The sequence below is a fragment of the Bos indicus x Bos taurus genome, chromosome 16 (genome assembly GCF_003369695.1).
Source record: "Bos indicus x Bos taurus breed Angus x Brahman F1 hybrid chromosome 16, Bos_hybrid_MaternalHap_v2.0, whole genome shotgun sequence".
Lineage (NCBI taxonomy): Eukaryota > Metazoa > Chordata > Mammalia > Artiodactyla > Bovidae > Bos > Bos indicus x Bos taurus.
In genome coordinates this window covers 27,694,682-27,718,401 of record NC_040091.1, presented here as the reverse complement: position 1 = coordinate 27,718,401, position 23,720 = coordinate 27,694,682, and the positions used below count along the sequence as shown (strand labels likewise).

The 23,720-nt window shown below is 37.6% G+C and overlaps 1 protein-coding gene across 1 annotated transcript in view; it reads right to left on the bottom strand.

Moving 5' to 3' along the window:
• Positions 1-23,720, bottom strand: part of DNAH14 (dynein axonemal heavy chain 14) — a 376,162-nt gene that overhangs the window by 54,740 nt on the left and 297,702 nt on the right. The window contains exons 68-72 of the mRNA XM_027564099.1: positions 19,763-20,007; positions 16,581-17,002; positions 16,303-16,501; positions 5,996-6,232; positions 2,394-2,479 (exon numbers count right to left, since the gene is read on the bottom strand). Of these exons, the coding sequence (XP_027419900.1) occupies positions 2,394-2,479; positions 5,996-6,232; positions 16,303-16,501; positions 16,581-17,002; positions 19,763-20,007 (1,189 nt within the window). The remainder of the gene's footprint in view (positions 1-2,393; positions 2,480-5,995; positions 6,233-16,302; positions 16,502-16,580; positions 17,003-19,762; positions 20,008-23,720) is intronic.

Genomic DNA, 23,720 nt, shown 5'->3' with positions numbered 1-23,720 from the left:
ATTAAAAAGCAGAGACATTACTTTGCCAACAAAGGTCTATATAGTCAATGCTATGGTTTTCTGGTAGTCATGTACAGATGTGAGAGTGGAACCATAAAGACAGCTAAGTGCTGAAAATCGATGTTTTGGAATTGTGATGCTGGAGAAGACTCTTGAGAGTCCCTTGGACTGCAAGGAGATCAAACCAGTCAATCCTAAAGGAAATCAACCCTGACTATTTATTGGCAGGACTGACAGTGAAGCTCCAATACTTTGGTCACCTGATGTGAAGAGCCAACTCATTGGAAAAGACCTTGATGTTGGAAAAGATAGAAGGCAAAAGGAGAAGGAGGTGGCAGAGAGTGAGATGGTTAGATAGCATCACTGACTCAATGGGCATGAATTTAAGCAAATTTGGGGAGATAGTGAAGGACAGGAATCTGGTGTGCTGAAGTTTGTGGGGTTGTAAAGAGTTGGTCACGCCTTAATGACTGAACAAAAATTACAACAGAATAGGCAAGTTCAGAGGGACAGAAAGTAGAATGCTGGCTGCCATGGTCTAATGGGAGGAAATAATGGGGAATTTTTTGGTACAGTGTTTGGGATGATAAAAATTTCTAAAGGTGGCTAGTGGTGAGTTTTCACAATCCTGTAAATGTACTTACTGCCACGGAATTTTATATTTAAATAAACTTAAGAGGAATTATTATCAGGAGTAAATGAAATAATGAATGTATGCTATGCCACAATAAAAAGTTGGAAAGAAAACAACTCACTTTAAGATATAAGGACATAGAATATTTTAAAATAGTCTCTGCTATTTTGGTGATCTTTACTGGAGATTTTGAAATTTTATAAGAAACATCTCCAAAGACTCAAATTCAATTGGTTAGTGATAAATTGTACTTGAAGTATTGAGAAAACGAAATCACAGCCCCGATAAAAATGTCTGTAAGTCAGGTGCAATCTTTTTCTGCAACAGCATGAGTAAATTTTAAAGTGATGTAAAAATAAAATTTAACGCAGAAACCAAAAGAAAGATGATTCGCTGTTAAGGCTGGCATTTTCAGGAAGTTAGAGAAAAAGGGAAATAACAGGAAGGATTTCCTCCTCCCTAAACTAGAGGCTGGAGAAGGCAATGGCACCCCACTCCAGTACTCTTGCCTGGAAAATCCATGGACGGAGGAGGCTGGTAGGCTGCAGTCCATAGAATCGACACGACTGAGTGACTTGACTTTCACTTTTCACTTTCATGCACTGGAGAAGGAAATGGCAACCCACTCCAGTGTTCTTGCCTGGAGAATCCCAGGGACAGGGTCGGGGGGGCCTGGTGGGCTGCCCTCTATGGGGTCGAACAAAGTCGACACGACTGAAGCAACTTAGCAGCAGCAGCAGCAAACTAGAGGCTAAATGTGAAAATTAAAGATTGTTTGATGTGATAAGGGCAAATTTAGAAAAATCTACTTTATTTTTTTATTTTTTTTAAGACTTTGAGGTTTTATTTGTATCTCATTTCTGAATGCTTTTGATACCTACATTAAATACACAGATTACTCATCAGTGAGAAAAATCTACTTTAAAGAATCTACTTTGGCAAGTATAACATGGTGTTACTGGTAAAAGCACAGATTTCAGGGTCAAATTGTCTGAGTTTCAGTCCTGGCTCAATTAGGCATTCTATAAAAAGGGGAAATGATAATGTCTACCCCCAAGATGATTATGAATATTAAATGAGATAATTTATGAAAACTGCAGAGTACATGCTAAGCTTTACTTACTTTAAAGGGCTCACAAATGACACCTATTCACATCGCTAACCTGCCAACCTCACAGCCAGATTCTGAGGCATTGACTAATAGAGGAATCAGGGAAAATACCACCTTTATTATCAATACAGGCCAAGGTGGTGGATATGGTTTAGGTGGGTGTACTTCCTGATACTAAACCGTAGAATTCGGCAGACTTTTCTGTCTCAAGCAGTGCTGGGCAGTCTTTGACTTTTCCGTAAAAATCCCTGGTACGTTCTTGTACAATTTATGGCATTGAGAAGCAGAGCAGAAATTATGCATTTTGCAGGAAGGCTAATCCCCAAAGGGACAGGGGAGAAGGGCTAAGCCATGCACACTGATTTCATCTCTCAGATTACCTGTGTGACAAGTTCTTTCTCCTTTCTAGGGAGGAATGAATAAGGGTGCAGAAAGATGCTAAGAATGTTATTCTAATTGAACTCCCATCACATAAAAGCACATTAAAATGGAATGTAAGTGCTTTCCCCTAGTAGTAATGTTCATTAAATATTAGACTGCAAAATCTATATATTTTGCTCATAAAAGTTTAAAATTTAAATAGTTTAAATTACTGATAAGGTGCTCAAAACATTTAGAACATCAATATTTTCTCATAGCACATCTTACCAAAATAAGTCTTTGAAATGGAGTGAGTTTCTCCCAGGGAAAATTTATAGAACTGTATATTTCTTCATTTTCATTAAAAACTTGAGCTAGATAAAATTTAGAGAAACTGAGATTAACAATAAAATACTTTGGATCACCAAAAGGTAATACAATGATTTTTTTTTCACTATAAAATTGTGAGGTTTTGTTTAAAACACTGCTAACTTCTTTTAAAGTGAGATTTCTGTGAGATTTCAGGCATCTCTAACTATCTTTAATATTGTAAAAGAGGTATATCTTAAGGTAGATTTAACTTTCAACTTGTCTCTGGTGAAATGGTTGAAGAATGAGAACTAGAAAAGATGATGGATGACAGAAGGAAAAGAAATTAGAAGCAAAGGCCAGAGCCAATATTTTATGACCTGATCCTGAATATATACTGTTTATAAATTGATAACTAGAGGTTAGAGACTTCTGTTCATATAATAGAATATAAACTAATAACTAATAAATATAAACAATAAACTCTAGAGGCTAGAGATTTCTGTTCAGAATCTACCTATAACGGATATAAGAAATAAGGATCAAATGGAAATGCAATGATTTTCAAGTTTTTGAAAAACTGAATATTATAAAAATATATTTAAAAACTTTGACCCCTCTTACCTTTGATAGAGAGTCACACTTACCCTTGATACAGTCACCACAGGATCACACTTTCTTGCAAGGTGGGAAAAATTCTACTTTTCATTTCCATCTATTCTATATACAGCTATCATTTCTTTTTTTTTAATTTATTTATTTTAATTAGAGGCTAATTACTTTACAATATTGTATTGATTTTGCCATACATAAACATGAATCTGCCATGGGTGTACACCTGTTCCCAATCCTGAACCCTCCTCCCACGTCCCTCCCCATACCATCCCTCTGGGTCATCCCAGTGCACCAGCCCCAAGCATCCTGTATCCTGCATCAAACCTGGACTGGCGATTCATTTCTTATATGATATTATACATGTTTCAATGCCATTTTCCCAAATCATCCCCCCTCCCTCTCCCACAGAGTCCAAAAGACTGTTCTATACATCTGTGTCTCTTTTGTACAGCTATCATTTCTACCAATCTTTTATTTCTACATTATTTCCTCAAAGTCTAACTTTAAATACAACTTAGATAAGAGAAATAGCTTTTTAAAATAGATAAGATATATTCTGTTGATCTTAAAAAGTCCACAATACATGAACATCTAGTTAAAAATGGATAAACTTGGGGTTACTTGCAAAGTAAAAGATCTTCACTTAACAAAAAGTCAGTAAAGAGTGCCTTTAAATGAAAGATATCGACTCTTATCTTACAGCATAATAAACAATGAATCCAAGATAGATTAGTGCAAAATGCAACAAAATAAAACAATAATGAACCCGAGAGAAAACTTTAAGGGAAGAAGAACACCTCTTAATCAGAACCGGAAATTAAAAAATTATAAAAGAAAATACAGACATAATTAACTATAACAAACATTTAAACATTTTTATGTTATAGATATTATAGACAAATCCAATAAGCAATGACAGATTTTGAAAAATATTTGAATGAGCTGTTTAATATTTTTAACAAGACAAAAATTAATACCATGTTATGCTAATTAATTATAAGTAAATAATTTTATTATTGTATAACTGTGCTCATTTCACATGCTAGCAAGGTAATGCTCAAAATCCTTCAAGTTAGGCTTCAACACTACATGAACTGAGAACTTCCAGACGTACAAGCTGGATTTAGAAAAGGCAGAGGAACCAGAGATCATGTTGCCAACATCCACTGGATCATAGAAAAAGCAAGGGGATTCCAGAAAAACATCTACTCTTTCATTGACTACACTAAAGCCTTTGATTGTGTGGATCACAACAAACTGTGGAAAATTCTTCAAGAGATGGGAATACCAGACCATCTTAGCTGCCTCCTGAGAAATCTGTATGCAGGTCAAGAAACAACAGTTAGAACTGGACATGGAACAACTGACTGGTTCAAAATTCAGAAAGGAGGACTACAAGACTGTATAGTGTCACCGTGCTCAATTAACTTTTATGCAGAGTACATCATGCGAAATGTTGGGCTGGATGAATCACAAGTTGGAATCAAGATTGCCAGAAGAAAGATGAACAACCTCAAATATGTACCACTCTAATGGCAGAAAGTGAAGAGGAAATAAAGAGCCTCTTGACGAGGATGAAAGAGAGTGAAAAAGCTGGCTTAAAACTCAACATTTAAAAAATTAAGATCACGGCATCCAGTCCCATTACTTCATGGCAAATCAAAGGGAAAAAAGTGGAAACAGTGATAGATTTTATTTTCTTGGGCTCCAAAATCACTATGGACAGTGACTATAGCCATGAAATTAAAAGACGCTTGCTCCTTGTAAGAAAAGCTATGACAAACCTAGACAGCGTATTAAAAAGCAGGGACATCACTTTGTCCACAAATGTCTGTATTGTCAAAGCTCTGGTTTTCCCAGGAGTCATATACAGGTGTGAGAGCTGGATCATAAAGAAGGCTGGGTGCCAAAGAACTGATGCTTTCAAACTGTGGTGCTGGAGAAGACTCTTGAGAATCCCTTGGACTGCAAGGAGATCAAACCAGTCAATCCTAAAGGAAATCAACCCAGATTGGAAAGACTGATGCTGAAGCTGAAACTCTAATATTTTGGTCAGCTGATATGAAGAGCTGACTCATTGCAAAAGATCCTAAAACTGGGAAAGATTGAGAGCAGGAGGAGGAGGAGGTGTCAGAAGATGAGATGGTTGGATGGCATCACTGACTCAATGGTCATGAGTTTGAGTAAGCTCCCACTCCAATGTTCTTGCCTGGAAAATCCCAGGGATGTGGGAGCCTTGTGGGCTGCCATCTATGGGGTTGCACAGAGTCGAACATGACCAAAGAGACTTAGCAGCAGCAGCAGCAGCCAGGATATAGTGAAGGACAGGGAAGCCTGGTGTGCTGCAGTCCACAGGGTCGCAATGATTTGGATACAACTGACCCACCGAACAACAACATTATACTAATAGGATTCTTAACAAATGGACAAAAAAAAGATCAACAATGGAGTAGAAAATGGGCAAAGTAAGCAAATTCAAATGGTCAGCAAACATCTGAAAAAGTACTTAAACTTGATAGATAAATTTAAAGACTTTAAACTTTTCAGATTGGTAAAAGTGAAAAAGAACCAAAACTCTTGTTTGAAAAGGAGCACTCATATATTGCTGGTGGAAATGTAAGTTATCACAGACTTTCAAGGAAGGCAACTTGGAAGCGACTATTAATATAAAAACTATACTTTTGACCCAACAATTCCATTTCTGGCTATCCCAGAGAAATAAAAATAAAGGAAATATATCTAAGGCTGATCATGTTTTGCATAACATAATTGTATTTTGTGGCAAAAATCTGGAAGCAAAGCAAAATGGAGAAAAATGTGGAATGAGAATTACATTAAATAACAAGTGCTTATTATATAGTTACGTTCCTCCCTTTAGTTTTTTCATGATATTGAACTACATTGATAACTTGATAATCTATATACACATATGCAATGAAGTTAGATTAAGACACTGAATACTTTACCTATCTCTGGTGATTTTTCACTTTCCTCCAAGGAACCATTTTCTGAAGAGAAAGCTGTGCTCATCAGCAAATATACAGCCTTACTGTTTTTAAAAGCATTCCATTGTGACACATTTGATAACAGGGATTTACATAGAAGAGAAAAAGGCTCTAGTTCATTGCTGATATAAAAACACTGCTTCCACCTGGAATCTGACACCCACTGAAGATGTTGATTTTTACAGGTTTCATATATGCCTAACAAAAAAAGGAAACGTGATCACATAAGAAGAGATGTATCCTTTACCTGTAGTTACTCATTAGAAAGTACATACTTAATAAATATTTTTTGTTGAGGAAAAAGCCATCTTATATAAAAACTAATTACATAAAATGTAATTTTTCAATTATGATAAAACACATAACACCAAATTTACTACCTTAACCATTTTAAGTGTACAATGCCGTAGTGTTAACTATAATTCATGTTGTGGTGAAACAGATCTCCAAAACTTCCTGCAAGTCTGAAGCTCTGTACCCATTTTCCCATTTCCTTTTCCCACTTCCCCACCTCCTAGCTCCTGGTAATCCTTTTCCCATTTCCCCACCTCCTGGCTCCTGGTAATCCTTTTCCCATTTCCCCACCTCCTAGCTCCTGGTAACCACCCATTCTTTTGTTTCTATGGATTTGACTTCTTTATGTACTTTATGTAAGTGGAATCATACAGTATTTGTCTTTTGGTGACTTGCTTATTTTGCTTAGCATAATGTCAAGTTTCAGCCATGTTGTACTATGTGATAGGATTTCCGTTTTTTGACTGAATAATACTCCATTTTACGTATATACTACATTTTCTTTATCCAGTCACCAGTGTACACCTGGGTTGCTTCTACCTATTGGATATTGTGAATAGTGCTGCTATGAACACTATATGCAAATATCTCTCTGAGACCCTGCTTTCAATTCTTTTAGATACATAACCAGACATAGGATTAATGGATCATATGATAATTCTATTCTCAGGTTTTTTTTTGAAGAAACTCTGTACTGCTCTGTACTGTTTTCTAGCTTCTCTGGTGGCTCAGATGGTAAAGCGTCTGCCTGCAATGTGGGAGACCCGGTTCGATTCTTGGGTTGGGAAGATCCCCTGGAGAAGGAAATGGCAATCCACTCCAGCATTCTTGCCTGGAAAATCCCATGGATGGAGGAGCCTGATAGGCTACAGTCTATGGGGTCACAAAGAGTCGGACACGACTGAGTGACTTCACTTGTACTGTTTTCTATGTTCCAAATATGCACCATTTTACAATCCCACCAACAGGTTTCCATTTTCCCTACATTCTTGCCAGAACTTATTTTCTCTTTTTAAAAAGAAATGGATGTGAGATGATATCTTTTTGTAGATTTGCTTTGCATTTTCCTATGATTAGCGTTGTTGAGCATCTTTTCATATGTTTGTTGTCCATTTGTATTTAATCTTTGGACAAATGTTTATTCAAGTATTTAAAAATTGGGTTATTTGATTTTTTTGTTGTTGAGCTGTAGGAGTTCTTTATATATTCCATGTAAATATAAACTCCTTATCAGACATAGGGTTTGAAATATTTTCTTCTATTTCTTAGATTGCCTTTTCACTCTGTTGACTGTGTCCTTTGATGAACAAAAGTTTTAAATTGTGATATAAATTTGATATGTAATAATTTTGATATACATTAATTTGATATAATTTTGATTTGTCTATTTTTGTTTTTGTTGCCTGTGTTTCAGTGTTAAATCCAAAAAATCATTGCCAAGTCCAATGTTAGAAAGATTTTTCCCCTAAGCTTTCTAGGAATTTTATAGTTTTAGTTTTTATGTTTAGGTCCTAAATCCATTTTGAGTTGATTTTTATACTTGATATGAGTTCAATTTCATTCCTTTGCATATGAATGCTCAGTTTTGCCAACACCAATTTTTTTCCTTCAGTTCAGTTCACTCACTCAGTCCTGTCCTACTCTTTGCGACCCCATGGACTACAGCACGCCAGGCTTCCCTGTCCATCACCAACTCCCGGAGTTTACCCAAACTCATGTTCATTGAGTCAGTGATGCCATCCAACCATCTCATCCTCTGTTGTCCCCTTCTCCTGCCCTCAATCTTTCCCAGCATCAGGGTCTTTTCAAATGAGTTAGCTCTTTGCATCAGGTGGCCAAAGTATTGGAGTTTCAGCTTCATCATCAGTCCTTCCAATGAACACTCAGGACTGATCTCCTTTAGAACGGACTGGTTGGCTCTCCTTGCAATCCAAATGACTCTCAAGAGTCTTCTCTAACACCACAGTTCAAAAGCATCAATTCTTTGGCACTCAGCTTTCTTTATAGTCCAACTCTCACATCCATACATGACTATTGGAAAAACCATAGCCTTGACTAGATGGACATTTGTTGGCAAAGTAATGTCTCTGCTTTTTAATATGCTGTCTAGATTGGTCATAACTTTTCTCCCAAGAAGTAAGTGTCTTTTAATTTCAAGGCTGCAGTCACCATCTGCAGAGATTTTGGAGCCCCCCAAAATAAAGTCTGACACTGTTTCCAAATCTATTTGCCATGAAGTGATGGGACCAGATGCCATGATCTTAGTTTTCTGAATGTTGAGCTTTAAGCCAACTTTTTCACTCTCCTCTTTCACTTTGATCAAGAGGCTCTTTAGTTCTTCTTTACTTTCTGCCATAAGGGTGGTGTCATCTGCATATCTGAAGTTATTGATATTTCTCCCGGCAATCTTGATTCCAGCTTGTGCTTCTTCCAGCCCAGAGTTTCTCATGACGTATTCTGCATATAAGTTAAATAAGCAGGGTGACAATATACAGCCTTAATGTACTCCTTTCCCTATTTGGAACCAGTCTGTTGTTCCATGTCCAGTTCTAACTGTTGCTTCCTAACCTGCAAACAGATTTCTCAAGGGGCAGGTCGGGTGCTCTGGTATTCCCATCTCTTGAAGAATTTTCCACAGTTTATTGTGATCCACATAGTCAAAGGCTTTGGCATAGTCAACAACTCAGAAATAGGTGTTTTTCTGGAACTCTCTTGCTTTTTCGATGATCCAGCAGATGTTGGCAATTTGATCTCTGGTTCCTCTGCCTTTTCTAAAACCAGCTTGAACATCAGGAAGTTCATGGTTCACATATTGCTGAAGCCTGGCTTGGAGAATTTTGAACATTACTGGCGTGTGAGATGAGTGTGATTGTGCAGTAGTTTGAGCATTTTTTGGCATTGCCTTTCTTTGGGATTGGAATGAAAACTGACCTTTTCCAGTCCTGTGGCCACTGCTGAGTTTTCCAAATTTGCTGGCATATTGAGTGCAGCACTTTCACAGCATCATCTTTTAGGATTTGAAATAGCTCAACTGGAATTCCATCACCTCTACTAACTTTGTTCATAGGGATGCTTCCTAAGGCCCACTTGACTTCACATTCCAGGATGTCTGGCTCTAGGTGAGTGATCACACCATCATGATTATCTGGGTCATAAAGATCTTTTTTGTATAGTTCTTCTGTGTATTTTTGCCACCTCTTCTTAATATCTTCTGTTTCTGTTAGGTCCATACCATTTCTGTCCTTTATTGAACTTATCTTTGCATGAAATATTCCCCTTGGTATCTCTAATTTTCTTGAATAGGTCTAGTCTTTCCAATTCTATTATTTTCCTCTATTTTTTTTCTTACAAATTTTAAACTTTTTATTTTGTATTAGGATATAGCTGATTAATAGTCCAATACCATTTGTTGAAAAGACTGCTCTTTTTCTACTGAGTGGTCTTCATAACTTTGTTGAAGATTATTTGATCCTATGCACAAGGGTTAATTTCTATGCTCTCTATTTTTTTCTTTTGGTCTGTTTGTCTATCTTTATACCAGTAATAGACTGTTTTGATTACTGTAGCTTTATAATGTAGTTTGAAATCAGGAAATGTGATGCCTCCAACTTTCTTCTTTTTCAAAATTGTTTTGGCTATACGGAATCACTTGAAATTTCATATGAAATTTAGGAAGAAATTTTCTGTTTCCTTAAAAAATGGCATTGAGATTTTGATAGAGATTTTATTAAATCTGTAGATTGATTTTGGTTAGTATGGCTTTCTTAACAATACTAAGTCTCCCAATCCATGACCATGTGATGTCTTTCCATTTATTTGTGTCTTCTTTAACTTCTTTCAGCAGTGTTTTGTACAAGTCTTTCACCTCCTTGGTTAAGTTTATTCCTAAGTATTTTATTCCTTTTAATGTTATTTTTGTTAAGTTTTTTTTTTTTTTTTTTGCTGTGGATCATTTTTAGTCTCTATTGAATTTGTTACAACATTGCTTCTGTTTTATGTTTGGTTTTTTGGTCGTGAGACACTTGGGATCTTAGTTCACAGACATAGTCAGAAATAATGTTTTATCAGGGACATGCCTGGTGGTCCAGTGGTTAAGAACCCATCTGCCAACGCAGAGCACATGGGTTTGATCCCTGGTCTGGGAAGTTTCCACATGCCAAGGGGCAACTAAGCCTGTGTATCACAATAGAACTACTGAGCCAGCACTCTAGAACCTGTGAGCTGTAACTGCTGAGCCTGTGTGTCACAACTACTGAAGCCCATATACCCTAGAGCCCATGCTCTGCAATAAAAGAAGCCACTGCAACGAGAAGTCTGAGCATTGCAATGAAGAGTAGCCCCCACTTGCTGCAACTAGAGAAAGCCCACACATGGCAATGAAGACCCAGCACAGCCAAAAATAAATAAATAAATAAATAAATACACTTTTAGAAAAAGAAAGAACGTTTCATCAGCTATCTGAGTATTTCTTAGCCCAGCCAAACTGACACACAAAATTAACTGTGAGGGTTACAAGTGCAAATACATAAAGCATCTTAAAGTTATAGCATTGTATTTTCAACTGAGAAAAACAATTTCAACTACATGCAAAAACTTTCTTCTTAATAGCTACCCCAACATTTTATTTTACTGATATCACAAGCCACATCTTTATATATTATATACCTGTTAACATAGATTTATAGGGTTCTTTTGTGTTTTATTTATTTGTTTGTCTGGCTGTGTTGGGTCTTAGTTGTGGCAGTGGGATCTTTGCTGCATCATGTGGGATCTTTTGTTGCAGCACATGCTCTCTAGTTGTGACACGCAGGCTCAGTAGCTTCGTGGTATGTGGGATCTTAGTTTCTAGACCAGGGATTGAACTTGTGACTCCTGCATTGCAAGGCAGACTCTGAACCACTGGACCACTAAGCAAATCCCAGATTTATAGTTTTCAAAATGCTTTTTGTCATTTAAATTCTATGCATCCAAATTACAATAGTACACATTTCTATATTTTTAAATCTATTTACTTTTACTATAGAATCAACTATTTTTATATGGCTTTATGTTGCTCTCTATTATCCTTTTGTTTATACTTGAAGGACTTCCTTTAGCATTTATACTGAGCAGGTAATTATTTCTCTCAACTCCTGTTTTTTTCTGTGAGAGTCTTAACTTTTCCCTTCTTTTTGAAGGACACTTGCCTGGTGTGTGAGTCAGACAAGCCATAGAATGGCTACACATAGTCCTGGGGTCCTATGTGTAGGAGACAAGTCCATTAGCTGAATAGAGAACCATATGGACAGTTAGAAAGGCTTGAGAAGGCTGGACTCCACTTGGGAAGAGTATGTGGGTGCTGGCTTGCCCCCAGACCTCACCTACCCGAACCAAGTGAATGTCCAGATCTGCTCATTCCATGCCAGAGCATGACACTGAATTCAAGCCTGCCAGCAGCTATGGAGAGACTCTCCCTAGGGATGCAGAGGCGACTTGGGGGCCTGGGGCATAGCCTAGGTGAGCAGCAGTGGCCACTGTTGGTACTTACTCAAGTGGCAGCCCAGACTGTGGATGGCAGCACAGCTGCTGGGTTTCTGTGACCACCTCACTGTGCACTCCAGTCCAAGCCAAGTGAGTGCTTCAGCCCCACTTACTCCATTACAGAGCGCAACACTAGACCTGGGCTGGTCATGACCAGGGAAAAGACGCAACTGTGGGCTGTGTCTGAGGGGAGCTGAAGACACCCACAAGACTTCTGTAAGCACATGAGCATCCTTGGCTTCAGCACCCCCATTCTTTGGGTTAAGGGTCCCAACAGGGGGAAGGAGGAAAAACATACACGTAAAGGGAACAGAACCAGCTGGAATTCAACCCTCTGGGCTTCTGCTCTAGCACCTTGGGAGCAGACTCCCACGGTGATGGACACTGAATAGATGGGAAGTCCCCCTCACACTCTGTGCAGGCTTTAGCTCCTTTATCTTCAGCTACAATTCCTACCAAGGTGATAACTGCCAACACACCCTGAGGAAAAATGTGACTGGAATCCACATAAAATCCAGCCCTCCACCAAAGGTATGGGGCACACAGTCTGCAGAGGGACATTCCCACATAAGAACACTCCTTTGAGACCACAATAGGTAACAGTACCTTTTACAATAACTTTTTCTGCTTCTTTATAACAGTTTCACCTAAATTTACAGAAGCAGAGAAAGTTAAGTAAAATGAAAAGCAGAGGAACTACTTTCAACTGAAGGAACAAGAGAGGATTGTAAATTGGTACACATAATGTGGAAAAAGTTATGAAGTTCCTCAAAAAGTTAAAAAGGAAATTACCACATGATCTAGCAATTTTGCTTCTGGGTATTTGCCCAAAGAAAACAAAAACATTAACTTGGAAAGATGTGTGCCCCCCAATGTTCATTGCAGCTTGATTTACAATAACTAAGATATGAAAGCATTCCAAGCTCCATTGATAGACAAATGAATAAAGAAGATGTGGTATACACATACAATAGGATATTACTCAGGCATAAAAAAATGAAATCTTACCTTTTGTAACAACATGGATGGACCTAGAGGGTATTATGCTAAGTAAAATAAGTCAGACAGAGAAAGAGAAATACTGCATGAGGAGTCTAAATCTAGATTGTTTGTGAAATCTAAAAAACACACAAAGCAAAACAAAAGCAAACTCATAGATATTGAGAACAAATGGGTGGCTGCCAGAAGGTGGTGGGGGTGGACAAAATAGATGAAGGGGTTTAAGAAGTACAAACCTTCAGTTATACAATAAATAATCATGAGGGTGTAATATACAGCATAAAGAATATGGCTATTATATTTAAATAACTTTGTATGGAGACAGATGGTTACTAGTCTTGTTGTGATTATGATCAAATCACAATGTATGCAAATGTCAAAATATTATGTAGTACACTGGAAACTAAGGTTAACACTGTATTTTAACTATGTTTCAAAAAATGAACATATATGAATATGAATAGATATAAAGAATATATATTTGGAAGAAAAAAGTGAAAGGACAAAACATAGTAATATTAATAGTAGTTGTCTCTCTGGATGGTAGAATTTATTTACTTCTTTTCTGTATGTATAGGTTATAATGGCTTTTATAATCAATACACATTGCTTACATAATTAAAAATGGAAGCTATTAAATATCTTTGTTTTTTTCTTGAGAGCTAAAACATGAGTTTTGGGTGAACTCCAGGAGTTGGTGATGGACAGGGAGGCCTAGCATGGTGCAATTCATGGGGTCGCAAAGAGTCGGGCACGACTGAGTGACTGAACTGAACTGAAAAATAATTTTAACTAATTAATTAAAATATAATTGGCATTCAACATATGAGTTTCAGGTGTACAACATGGTGATATGATGTTGTTATTTCTTGAAGTATGCCGAGAATGTTTTAATGATTGCAACCACAGAAGACGCCTCTTAGATTGGCTGCTGCTGCTGAATTTTTGGCCACCTGTTTTGCTTCATGATCTTGTCTCTTGGTCTTAGATGAGTGCTGCTGCTGCTGCTGCTAAGTCGATTCAGTCGTGTCCGACTCTGTACGACCCCATAGACGGCAGCCCACCAGGCTCCCCTGTCCTTGGGATTTTCCAGGCAAGAGTACTGGAGTGCGGTGCCATTGCCTTCTCCGCTTAGGCAAGTAGTTGAGGAATAAAGTTCTGAACGAGGTTATGCCACTCAGATTCACCCTCTTGTAAATATGGTGTCTAGAATTGTGAGGTGCAGAGTCTGAGAACTATTAGAAGTTGAGTTATGTTAACAGCAGTCTGTAGTTATTTTCATATTGATGCTTGGCTGTTCACATTTTCCTTGGAATTTTCTGAGATACCCTGTTGTATACATTTTTAATTTTTAAAGCCATTGAATTATTGTTGCCTATTTTTTTTCAAGCAAGATAATCTTAATAAATTCAAAAGAACATTCATTGATTCAAGAGTCATTTACCAAACATTTACTGTGTGCTAGCTTTTGGTACTACAAAAGCAAAGAAAAAGTAAAACTATCCAAATGTCTGGATAGCAACTGTTTTCATATTTTCATTCTGACTTCTAGTTTCTGCTAATAGTCTCAAAACAATTGACAAATCACCACTTTTTCCTCCTCAGGGAGAATGTCAGAGTTCCTTTCAATTTAATGTGTTGCAACTTAGAGAGATGGGAATACTAGACCATCTTACCTGTCTCCTGAGAAACCTATATGCTGGTCAAGAAGCAACAGTTAGAACTCTGTGTGAAACAACTGACTGGTTCAGGACTGAGAAACGAGTACAACAAGGCTGTTTATTGTCACCCTGTTTCTATGCAGAGCACATCATGAGAAATCCTGGGCTGGATGAATTACAAGCTGGAATCAAGATTGCCACGAGAAGAATCAGCAACCACAGATGTGCAGATGATATCACTCAAATGGGAGAAGGCGAAGAGGAACTAAAGAACCTCTTGATGAGGGTAAAGGAGTAGAATGAAAAAGCTGGCTAAAAACTAAATATAAAAAAACTGAAATCATGGCATCACTTCATGGCAAATAGAAGGGGAAAATGTGGAAGCAGTGACAGATTTCCTTTTCGTAGGCTCTAAAATCACTATGGATGGTGACTACAGCCATGAAATTAGAAGACAATTCCTTATTGGCAGAAAAGCTATGAGAAACTTAGTGTGTTAAAAAGCAAAGACATCAGTTTGCTGACAAAGGTCTGTACAGTCAAGGCTATAGTCTTTCCAGTAGTCATGTACTGTTGTGAGAGCTGGACCATAAAGAAGGCAGAGCACTGAAGAAATGACACTTTCAGACTGTGGTGTTGGGAGAAGATTCTTGGGAGTCCCTTGGACAGCAAGGAGATGAGACCAGCCAATATTAAAGAAATCAACCCTGATACTCACTGGTAGGACTGATGCTGAAGCTGAATCTTTGGCCAATACTTTGGCCACCTGATGCAAACTCATTGGAAAAAGACCCTGATGCTGGGAAAGATTGAAGGCAGAAGGAGAAGAGGGCATCAGAGGATGAGATGGCTGGACATGCAATGGACATGAACTTGGGCAAACTCCAGGAGATGGGACAAGGAGGTCTGGCATGCTGCAGTCATGAGGTCACGAAGAGTCAGACACAACTAGCAACTAAGCAACAACTTAAAATTACAACACAGCACAATAATATGGATGTATTGATGCTACTGAACCGTACACTTGAAAAATGGCTAAGATGGCAAATTCTATGTTATGTATATTTTTACCATAATTTAAAAAATAAACATATTAAAAATATACAACACTGGAGCATCTGCAAAGATCCAATACTTAAGTATTTTGCCTAATCTTTTGGATAAGCATGATTTTTGTGGTTCAAATTTTCAGGGAATTTTCATAAGAAACTGAGGGCAACTATAGTTAGGAGGGTAAAATTCACCTTCTGATGGTATTTAATCAAAGGATGTGTGTGTGTGTGTGTGTGTGTGTGTCCCTATTGACAAGCATTAGGTATTCTGCTTTATAGATTAGAATTATAAAAACCTAGCAATTGTCACTTATTTATTCATTCAAAAATTATTGAGTATCAGTTATAGGCTTCCCTGGTGACTCAGATGGTAAAGAATAGCCTTTAATGCAGGAGACCCAAGTTTGATCCCTGGGTCAAGAAGATGTCCTGGAGAAGGGAATGCCTACCCACTCCACTATTCTTGTCTGGGAAACCCCAGGGACAGAGGAGCCTAGCGGGCTACAGTCCACATGTCACAGAGTTGGACATGACTAAGTGACTAACACTTTCACTTTCACCTAATATGCTCAACAGTGTAGAGGATACAGTGACGAATTAGATATTGTACTTGACTTCAAATTGCTTTTAGTTCAATCAGTGTAGAAGCACTAACTTGGAGCACCTTAGAGATCTTTTAGTACTTTTCAGGAAATGTGTTTAATGGGTTTTTAGTACATCTAGAGCAATTATTTTTACTTACTGTTGAGTTTAGGCTGGGGCATTACACCTTTAATATTTACTAGCATGCTAGAATTTAAGAAGATGTTCCATTCTTCCTCTGGTAGGGATCCAATGTCATTCTGCATTAAATTTCCATTAGCATTATTTTGCATGATTGTAGTGCAAAGCCCAAAGGAGAAGCAAAGTTTATGTCGATTAAACAGAGCTGAAGAGACCACCTATAAAGAAAGCATAACTGTTAGGCTAACCTAGCTGGGTCAAATAAATGTGCAAAGTTCACCTTTGAGAATGTCTCACCTTAAAAATGATTCTTGTCAATGTATCTATTGAATTTTTAAGATGTCTATCTAAGGTTCTTTTTTCACTTTCCAGTTTAGGCTCTTTTGAGAGATTTGTGATTTCATGACCTTTTTTCAGAAACATTCTCTCCCTTTTCAGACTGTGTTCTTCCTGTTCTTTGCTTTTGGAAACTACTGATGAAACAAAAATTTGACGAAACCAGTCTAGGGAGAACTGGTACATGTAATCAATCTGTGCAAGGTTAGACACTAGAAAGTACAGCAGGGCACCCCGTGTAGCAATGGGGAGATACAATTTGCGTGTTTCTTCAATTTCACTTTCTGCTTTTCTTGTTGCTTTGATTCGCTTTGAAATTTCATTTGAAGTCATCTTGGATTTTCTTAAGATGTCTACAATTTCCTCATCATCTAATACAAATCCTAAAGACAAAAAATGAGTTTAAATAAAAACCATTGGAATATTAAATAATTATTTCCTCATGGCAATCTCCTCATTCTCTGCTCTTTATCTAAGAGTTTTACTATTGGCCTTTTGTAGGTTTTATTTTGGACATAGACCTGTCTTAAATGAAGATAGGCCATGTTTCTAAAAAATTTGATTAATAGTACATATGCCTCCCCCTTCCCATCCTCTAGTCTCTTCTTTATACTACTTTAATGTGTGAGGATTTTATTTTTATTATAGGCACACAATAAATAGCCATTTCATCATAAGGAACGCATTTCCACTTGATCTTCTATACACACAGAAAATGAAAATAAAATTTTCAGAAAATAACAACAGCACCATTATTTTACATGATGTACTCTGGTATTTTCCATTGTGTTCTATTTTACTAAACAAGGTTGATAATGATCAATAAAAGTGATTTTTCATTCCACTAATGGGTTGCTGCTCACCTTTAAAAAAACACTGCTTTAGAAACACACATAATAGTTCTATCCCTTTCAAATGTGTAAGACAACTTTCATATTCCCATTTTAAACCCTACTGTTTTATAGTAGAGCTATTCCCATTTTTCAAGTGCTCTTTTTTTTTTTTCTTGGCCAAGACACATGACTCGCAAGAATATATTTCCCCAACCAGAGGCTGAACCCATGCCTTAGGCAGTGAAAGAATGAAGTCCTAACCACTGGACCACCAGGGAATTCCCTCATGTGTTTTTTTTAATTAAAAAATTTTTTTTACTTTATATTGGAATATAGTTGACAAACAATGTTAGTTTCAGGTGTACAACTGAGAAAGGTGTATATATACAGGTACCTATTCTTTTTCAAATTCTTTTCCCATTTAGGTTATTAAAGAATATTTAGCAGAGTTCTCTGGGCTATGCAGTAGGTCTTTGTTGGTTATCTTACAATTTTTTTTAAGTAGATAAGATTTTTAGTTGGAGTTTCAATATCAAACTCTCAAAAATTAATAGAATGACTATACAAAGAAGTAGAAGAATATAGTAGACCTGAAAAGCACTGTGAATCAATTCAACATAGTTAAGATTTATATGATTTTTACACAATAGTAGGATACAAATTCTATTCAAGTTCCCATAGACTGTAAACTAGGAGCCATAAAAACTAGGAACATAAAACAAGGTGCAAAAAATTCATGGTCCAAAGGTACTGAAATCATACAGTCTGATCTTTTATCACTGTGGAATTATGTTAGAAATCAATATCAAAAGATATTTGAAAATAACCCCCATATTTTCGAGTGCAATGTGACATTTTCCAAGACAGATCTTTGACTTAGCCATTGAAGGCCTCAATAAAATCAGATTGAAAAAAACACAGAGGGTGATTGCAGTAAAGAAAGCATTTAAATGAGAAATTAGTGTCCAAATTAGAAATATTTTCAGTGATACAATTTCTAGACCCCTTGATGCTCACCTCTGGACACAATTTGAGAAAAGCCCTCTTGAAACATGGCATCCAGAACTGAACACAGCTTGACATGGCCGTTGAAAGGAATCATGGGATTATTACATTTGAAGATCTGGAAACCATATTCTTATTGATGCAGGTGAAGCAGTCTAAGTTACATCTGGATCTAAACTATGGGCTGCTTCTTATAGTCACTACCCTTGACTCACCTTTCCCCACAGTGGGTGAGGAGTCACACCAAATATAAAATATTTACAAAAGGATGGTAAGGATAATCTATTTTTACTAAAACTTGGAAAGGAGGAAAAAAATATGTTCAAAATCAAGGGGTCTTTTATTGAGCTTTTTCCAAGAACAATTTTTATTAAGTGTACTATCTGTAAAAAGTTGTAGCCTTTTAAAAATATCTCAGACTCTAAATAGAGAAACAATTGATAGGGAATAAATGCTAAAGGCATAATAACAGAATATAGTGCACTAATGTGTGTTATCATAAAGAAGTTTTCCTTTGTCTTGTTATAACTATTGTTTGTCCAATTTAGGAAAAGATTATAGCAAAATATGACATTTGTCAGAAAATAGGAGAGGCTGTGTTCCTGAATCTCATTAGATCAATTGTGTCGCTCTCTATGTATTTTACATAATACCTATATGTTTTGGTTTTGCTCCCCAAGAAGTTAACAACTATGATTCCAATCTTGCATGAGAAACAGATATAGAAACCTTGTCTATGTAACTAGTCTTGTGATTAATAGAACAGCTTAGTCATGGGTTACTAAGAAACAGCTTTTAGGTGTAATTAAAATAGAAAAGGAACAAAGTCAGATCTTTCCAGGCATATATGTGCATTTAAAGTTTCATAGTAAGTTTCATAGTTTCATATACTTTATTTAGTGATTTATAATATGAAATATATCTTTGGTCTTCATTCTCATTTTTGGCACAGAGCTTCTAAAATCTTTGGAATTTCCTATGGAACCTCCGAGGTGGTGCTAGTGGTAAAGAACCCGTCTGCTAATTAATGCAGGAGATGTAAGAGACATGAGTTCGATCCCTGGGTCAGGAAGATCCCCTGGAGGTGAGCATGGTAACCCACTCCAGTATTCTTGCCTGGAGAATCCCACGGACAGAGGAGCCTGGCAGGCTATGGTCCCATAGGGTCACAAAGAGTCAGACAGGATTGAAGCAACTTAGCACACACATATTTGGTAACAATTCAGAATAGTCCTTTCAGCTTTTATTCTGTCCTTTACAAAGGTATGCAAGGATCTACTAATATCACTAAAGATCTTAACTTACCTTGTGCATTCTCTAGTAAATTTAATGTTTTTTGCTCCAGTTCTTCAAGAGTCTTAGCATCAAGGGAAATACTCTCTAAGAGCTGGAAACGTTGATTTTCTAAATGGGGAACTTCATGACTTAATACAATAGATAAGAGTTGATCTTGAAAACCTTGGAATGTTACTGTGAAGTTTATCATAGTAACAAAGCTATAAACGAATGGAGGAAAATAGGGGTTGTCTATTTCTGTAGATACATATAACCTAAAATGTGAGAAAGGCACCAGTTATTATTCAAAGGATATGCAGGAGAAAAAAATGAAACAAATTTATTTAATAACAAAAAAATATTTCTTCCGGAATTAAACAAGATTAATTTTTAGTTTTATTCAGCCTTGTGCACAAAGTAGGCTCTCAGTTTATACTAAGTACTATCTAGAGCTTTAAAAATAGTAAAAAAAAAAAATAATTAAAAAAAGAAAATAACAGCTTACATAAATATACTATGTAAAATTTTAATAAAACTATCTGGAAACAAAAATTAAAAAAAAATCACAAACACCAATTCCTTTCCCTACAATGAAATGTTACTCATCAATAAGATGAAACAGACTGCTGACACATACCAATGCAGTGATAAATCTCATATGCATCATGCTGAGTGAAAGAAGAATTTCTATTTCTAAAATCACTGTGACAGAAAATCAGTGGTCACCTGGGCCTGGAGGTTGGGGTAGGGGAAAGACTACAAATGGGCCTGAGTCACTTTTGTGGGTGATGGAATGTTTTACATCTTCTTTGGAGTCATGATTATAGGACTGTCTATGTTTGTCAAAACCTATCAAATCTGCATTTTAAATGAGTGAATTTTATTGTATATAAATTGCATCTCAATAAAACTAATTTTTAGGAAAAAAATAAATAAAAATACAACCATAAATTATATACATATTTGGTCTAAGCATAAGGAAGAGGAAAAAATGCTACATAATGGGAGTTTTGATTTGCTACTAGATCACTGTAAAGACTACGGTTTTCACCCTGAGTGAGCAAGAAGCCAATGGAGGAATTTGAGAAGAGGAGAGACATGATGTTTTATAAGAGGACCACTCTAGTTGCTGTCTTGAGAGTAGCCTGTGCAGAGGGAAGACAGGGGACAAGAAGGAAGCTAGTTCAGTTCAGTCGCTCAGTCATGTCCGACTCTTTGCAACCCCATGAATTGCAGCACGCCAGGCCTCCCTGTCCATCACCAACTCCCGGAGTTCACTCAAACTCACGTCCATTGAGTCGGTGATGCCATCCAGCCATCTCATCCTCTGTCATCCCTTTCTCCTCCTGCCTCCAATCCCTCCCAGCATCAGAGTCTTTTCCAATGAGTCAACTCTTCACATGAGGTGGCCAAAGTACTGGAGTTTCAGCTTTAGCATCAGTCCTTCCAAAGAACACCCAGGACCCATCTCCTTTAGGATGGACTGGTTGGATCTCCTTGCAGTCCAAGGGACTCTCAAGAGTCTTCTCCAACACCACAGTTCAAAAGCATCCATTCTTCGGCGTTCAGCTTTCTTCACAGTCCAGCTCTCACATCCATACATGACCACTGGAAAAACCATAGCCTTGACTAGACGAACCTTTGTTGGCAAAGTAATGTCTCTGTTTTTGAATATGCTATCTAGGTTGGTCATAACTTTCCTTCCAAGGAGTAAGCGTCTTAATTCCATGGCTGCAGTCACCATCTGCAGTGATTTTGGAGCCCAAAAAAATAAAGTCTGACACTGTTTCCACTGTTTCCCCATCTATTTCCCATGGTGATGGGACCAGATGCCATGATCTTCATTTTCTGAATGTTGAGCTTTAAGCCAACTTTTTCACTCTCCTCTTTCACTTTCATCAAGAGGCTTTTTAGTTCCTCTTCACTTTCTGCCATAAGGGTGGTGTCATCTGCATATCTGAGGTTATTGATATTTCTCCCGGCAATCTTGACTCCAGCTTGTGCTTCTTCCAGTCCAGCGTTTCTCATGATGTACTCTGCATAGAAGTTAAATAAGCAGGGTGACAATATACAGCCTTGATGTACTCCTTTTCCTATCTGGAACCAGTCTGTTGTTCCATGTCCAGTTCTAACTGTTGTTTCCTGACCTGCATACAGGTTTCTCAAGAGGCAGGTCAGGTGGTCTGGTATTCCCATCTCTTTCAGAATTTTCCACAGTTTATTGTGATCCACACAGTCAAAGGCTTTGGCATAGTCAATAAGGCAGAAATAGATATTTTTCTGGAACTCTCTTGCTTTTTCCATGATACAGTGGATGTTGGCAATTTGATCTCTGGTTCCTCTGGAGACTGGTTAAAATGTGACAGATAGTGATGGTGGCTTGGAGCTATGTGGAAACAGTGGAAGCATTCAAGAATGCTCAGATTCTGGATCATTTTTAGTTTTCATAGCAATCCAGTATTTTGGGCTGCACCAGACTTCCCTGGTGGCCTAGTGGTAAAGAATCGTCGGCTAATTCAGGAGACACAGGTTTGATCCCTGGGTTGGGAAGATCTCATGGAAAAGGAAATGACAACTCACTCTAGTATTCTTGCCTGGGAAAACCCGTGGACAGAGGAACATGCCAGGTTACAGTCCATGGCGTCGCAAAAGAGTCAGACATGATTTAGCAATGAAACAACATTTTATAAAGGGTGAAATTGAGGCTTCAGATCAGATCAGATCAGATCAGTTGCTCAGTCGTGTCCGACTTTTTGCGACCCCATGAATCACAGCACGCCAGGCCTCCCTGTCCATCACCAACTCCCAGAGTTCACTCAGACTCACGTCCATCGAGTCAGTGATGCCATCCAGCCATCTCATCTTCTGTCGTCCCCTTCTCCTCCTGCTCCCAATCCGTCCCAGCATCAGAGTCTTTTCCAATGAGTCAACTCTTCGCATGAGGTGGCCAAAGTACTGGAGTTTCAGCTTTAGCATCATTCCTTCCAAAGAAATCCCAGGGCTGATCTCCTTCAGAATGGACTGGTTGGATCTCCTTGCAGTCCAAGGGACTCTCAAGAGTCTTCTCCAACACCACAGTTCAAAAGCATCAATTCTTTGGTGCTCAGACTTCTTCACAGTCCAACTGTCACATCCATACATGACCAAAGGAAAAACCATAGCCTTGACTAGACGAACCTTTGTTGGCAAAGTAATGTCTCTGCTTTTGAATATGCTATCTTACAGAGGTTAAATAAGTTGCCAATATCACATGGCTAACAAGTGAGAGAGAAGGAATCTGTCATCGTCTCCCCTCTAAAATAGTCCCTCCACCACCTCTTCAAACATGCAATTCAAACATGGGGACGAGGCTATCAGTTCAGGTCGATGTTACTTCAGTAGTATTTGTAAGCTGTTGTTTAATCAATCAGGCTGTGTTCAGTGAGAAGGAAGGTGTTAACACAGTGCTTTCCAAAGTATATTCTGTAGAACACTATTTTCTGAAGAGGATTTGTTCAACAAATAAAGAGATTTTAAGCCCTTGTAGGAAAGAATCTTGTTTAACTTTGTTTAACCCAGGTCTTTATTTTTTTTTATAAGAATTTTTTTTAATTTTATTTTTAAACTTTACATAATTGTATTAGTTTTGCCAAATATCAAAATGAATCCATCACAGGTATACATGTGCTCCCCATCCTGAACCCTCCTCCCTCCTTCCTCCCCATACCATCCAGGTCTTTAAAAAAAATGCAGAGTTCCTTTTTCGAGTGACCCCCCACTCCCACCCCAACTAAATCCCTGGAAATGATGCTTTGAGAAACATACTTTGGAAAATGTGTTACTAACAGAAGGAAGGAGGCTAAAAAGGGAAAATTCTAAGGAGTAAGAATTAGTTGAGGAGTGAGAATTTGGTAGCTCTGCCCAAGTTAGAGGATTCACTGACCAAGTTTAAGAGTCAGGACAACTTGGTAAGGAGTCAGTCTGTCAGAGTCCCTGTAAAGAAGTTAAA